The sequence below is a fragment of the Chaetura pelagica genome, unplaced genomic scaffold, assembly GCF_000747805.2.
Source record: "Chaetura pelagica isolate M959 unplaced genomic scaffold, ChaPel_1.0 scaffold1862, whole genome shotgun sequence".
NCBI classification, from domain to species: Eukaryota; Metazoa; Chordata; class Aves; order Apodiformes; family Apodidae; genus Chaetura; species Chaetura pelagica.
In genome coordinates, this window is record NW_009952517.1 from 8,089 (window position 1) to 11,673 (window position 3,585).

Below are 3,585 nucleotides of genomic sequence, written 5' to 3' on the forward strand. Positions count from 1 at the left end.
CCTGGTACGAAGCGTTTCCTTCCCTGGGGCTGGTTCCGTGAGTCCGTTTGGACCTGGCACCTGAGTTTGGGGGTGGGGTTGGGCGGCTTTTTTGGGCGGGAAAGGGATTTCCTGCACTTCCCAGGTCCTGCCTGTGATTGCAGAAAGGTTATTTAGCATCGCTCCATCCTTTATTTTTTTTCAAACAGAGATTGGAACCAGCTGCTTTTCCCAAAAGGGACACACACACAAAAAAATCCCTGGAAAATAGATAAAAGGATTTACTCTCTTAAAATCAGGGTGGCGGCTTTTTTGGGCGGGAAAGGGATTTCCTGCACTTCCCAGGTCCTGCCTGTGATTGCAGAAAGGTTATTTAGCATCGCTCCATCCTTTATTTTTTTTCAAACAGAGATTGGAACCAGCTGCTTTTCCCAAAAGGGACACACACACAAAAAAATCCCTGGAAAATAGATAAAAGGATTTACTCTCTTAAAATCAGGGTCTTGACCCACCTGCCAGGCCCAGAGGCCCTGCCCTCCAGGTGTCTCCCCCCTGTCTCTTCCCTGCCAGCTGCTGGATCTGCAGCCTCCCTGCTGCTTTTTCCAGGTAGTTTTGGGCCTTTCTTGATTCCAGGACTAAAGAAGAAACCGTGTTGGGGAGGGAGAAGGGGGATTTTTCCAGCTTTACATCCCGTTGCTTTCCCACACTCCCTTAGCAGCAGGGAGTTATTCCTGGGACTCTTCCCTTCCCTTCTTGGTTTTGTGCCTCCTAGACAATATTGAATATATTGAATATTCTATGTTTTCCATGAGCTCTGGCCCTTCCTTTTGTCCTCAGCTCTGCAGAGAAGGGGCTGATGCTGGAGAAGAAACAAACTGGGCACCTGCTTTTGTTTTTTTACCCCCTCCCAGTCACAATTAGCCTAATTAACCTCATGCCAATTGGTTTCTAGGTTGGGGGGCAGCAGTGATGCTGACTCTGGCGAGCAAGTTGAAGAGAGATGATGGAGTCAGAGGAGCTCGGGCGTCTCCTCCAGCTTCGGATTCGACTCGGAGAGTTTCTGTCCGGGATAAACTGCTGGTGAAAGGTGGGAAAGGACTGGGATTGGGATGTTCTGGGAGGCAGAGCTGGCTGAGATGGAGCCAGGAGGGGCTGTGAAAGGACTTCCTGAGGGATTAATTTCAGCTGGGGAAGGAAAACGCAGTGGGAAGTTGGGAATTGTCATGAAAACAGGATGGGAAGTTGGGAATTGTTATGAAAACGTGACAGGAAATTGAGATCTGGCATTGAAATGTGATGGGACATTGGAAATTGTCATGGAAATGTGACGGGAAATTGGGAATTGTCATGGCAATGGGATTGCTTGGTAATTCATGCTAAGGCAGTTTAATTAACCTGCTAATGAAAGGGATTTGCTGCAGCAGTTTCACTCTGGGCTGGTTTCTCTCCCTGCAGAGGTGGCTGAGCTGGAGGCAAATTTACCTGGTAAGTCAGGCCTGGGGGGCATTTTTGGGGGAAAAGAGAGCCTGGAATGGGGTGGTTTTCCTGAAAGGTGGGCACTGATCCCACATCCCAGCTGTGTCCAGGTGTTTGTCCCCAGGGAAAAGGGGTTTTGTGCCCCAAACTGGGGCTTAGTTTTTTAAAAACTTGTTTGAATTCTTTAAAGAAAAACACCCCCACAGGAGGATGAGGATTTAGCCCTGGAATCTTTGGTGGGAAATGGGAATTTAAAACAGGATTTAAAATGGCAGGAGAAAAGAACAAGAGGGAAGGGAAAGGGTTGAAGGTCCTGGGGTGGGGAAGGTTGGTGTGAACCCTCCTCTTCTGCTCCACAGGGACCTGCCAGGTGAGCTTTGCTGACCCAAACAAGCTCCATGACTTCCAGCTGACTGTGACCCCAGGTAGGTGGGTTGTTTTTTCCACAGCTTCCTTGTGTTGGGCTTAGGAATTCCAGGGAGTTGGCTTCAGAATCCAGTCAACTGGTGGAGCCAAGGGAAGGGGTGGGTTGGGTGGAGGCAGCTGGGCTGGAAGTCAAACCTCTGAAAGTCATTCAGGAGTAGGAGGGAAAGGGATAGAAGCAAATCCTCAGGACCACCTCCTGAGAATTCCTCCCATCCATGTTCTTCTGGATCCATCTGGAATTTTGGACAGTTTCCCCACCTTTTGGAGGAGGAGGCAGTTGTGTTGGTGGTTTCATGGGTGGGTTTGCAGGGAAGGTGGTTTGAAGTTGAGGGTCAGTGGGTGGGTTTTGGGTTGTGTGGTGCCCCAGGGTGACTGCTGCCTTTCCCAGGGGAGTTTTCGTGGGTTCAGTCCATGAAGTTGTTGGCCAAGAAGGTCAAGGGCATTTGGAGATGAGGAGGTTGAGGCAACACCTTCCTGATCCATGAAAGGAGGCTGGAGGGCACGGGGACATCCAGAGGGAGCTGGAGAGGTGGGGCCTTGCCCCAACCTCATGGAGATCAGCCAGGCCAAGGTCCTGGCCCTGGGTCGGAGCACAAATCCAGGTTGTGGGAGGTTGGATGGAGAACAGCCCCAAAGAGAAGGGCCTGTGGGGGGTGTGGATGAGAAGCTCAAGAGGAGCCAAGCCAGGAACCCCCCATGGACTAGTGACTTCCTTGGAGTGCTTTGCCCACTTGGCAGGGACCAGCTCCATCCCAAGGGTCTCACCTTTTAGATCCTTCTGGTCTTCTCCATCCCAATCTGTTGGAAACCCAAGAGAAATGCTCTTATCTTGGTGGGCTTTTCACACAGCTCATCACACGGGACTTTCACCTGCTGGCAAAGCCCTCAGAGGTGGCTGGTCAACCAACCCCACCACTTGTTTCCCCCTGGTGCTCGGTTAACCTGGTTAACTGGTTGGGTTGGTTTCTGTCTTGGCTGCAGATGAGGGTTACTACCAAGGGGGCAAGTTTCAGTTTGAAATCGAAGTCCCTGATGCCTACAACATGGTGGTGAGTACTGGGCTTGTTCCTTGGCTTGTCCCTCCCAGCTGCCAGGATCCATCAGCTCTTGTGGTTCCCTGCTCAGCATCAGCAGAAGATTCCAAAAGTTCTTCACCTCTGACCATCGCCCATTGGACACCAACCAATTAAATTGGCCTTGATGCAATTAAGAAATCAAATTGGAGCAGGTTGGACCTTGGGTGATTAATTAGAATTAATTTATTAGCCATATTAAGGTGGTTCTGCAGAACATGGAGCTCATTGGGGTTGACCAGGTTCCTGTGCCCTGGAACTGCTGGGCTGAGCACTGGGAATGTGTCATGCATCATGGAGTGTCAGGGAATCAACTATTGGAAGGCTCTTCCACTGTAATTAACTGGAGGTCACTGAGGTGTTGGAGAGGTGGGGCCTCACCCCAACTTCATGGAGATCAGCCAGGCCAAGGTCCTGGCCCTGGGTCAGGACACAAATCCAGGCTGGGGGAGGGTGGATGGAGAACAGCCCCAAAGAGAAGGGCCTGGGGAGATGGTGGGTGAGAAGCTCAAGAGGAACCAAGCCAGGAACCCCTCTGTCCTGGGCAGCATGAAAAGAAGCATGGGCAGCAGGGCCAGGGAAGGGACTGTCCCCTCTGCCCTGCTCTGGTGGGACCCTCCTGGGGAACTGG

General features: G+C 51.4%; 1 protein-coding gene across 1 annotated transcript; it reads left to right on the top strand.

The window, feature by feature from the left end:
- Positions 1-948: 948 nt before the first annotated feature.
- Positions 949-2,930, top strand: UBE2F (ubiquitin-conjugating enzyme E2F (putative); the record flags this gene model as incomplete). The annotated part of the gene is made up of 4 exons (XM_010008905.1): positions 949-1,066; positions 1,435-1,464; positions 1,815-1,880; positions 2,863-2,930. Coding segments are annotated over exons 1-4 (282 nt in total), but the record flags the coding sequence as incomplete, so codon positions are not given.
- Between the last annotated feature and the right edge of the window lie 655 nt (positions 2,931-3,585).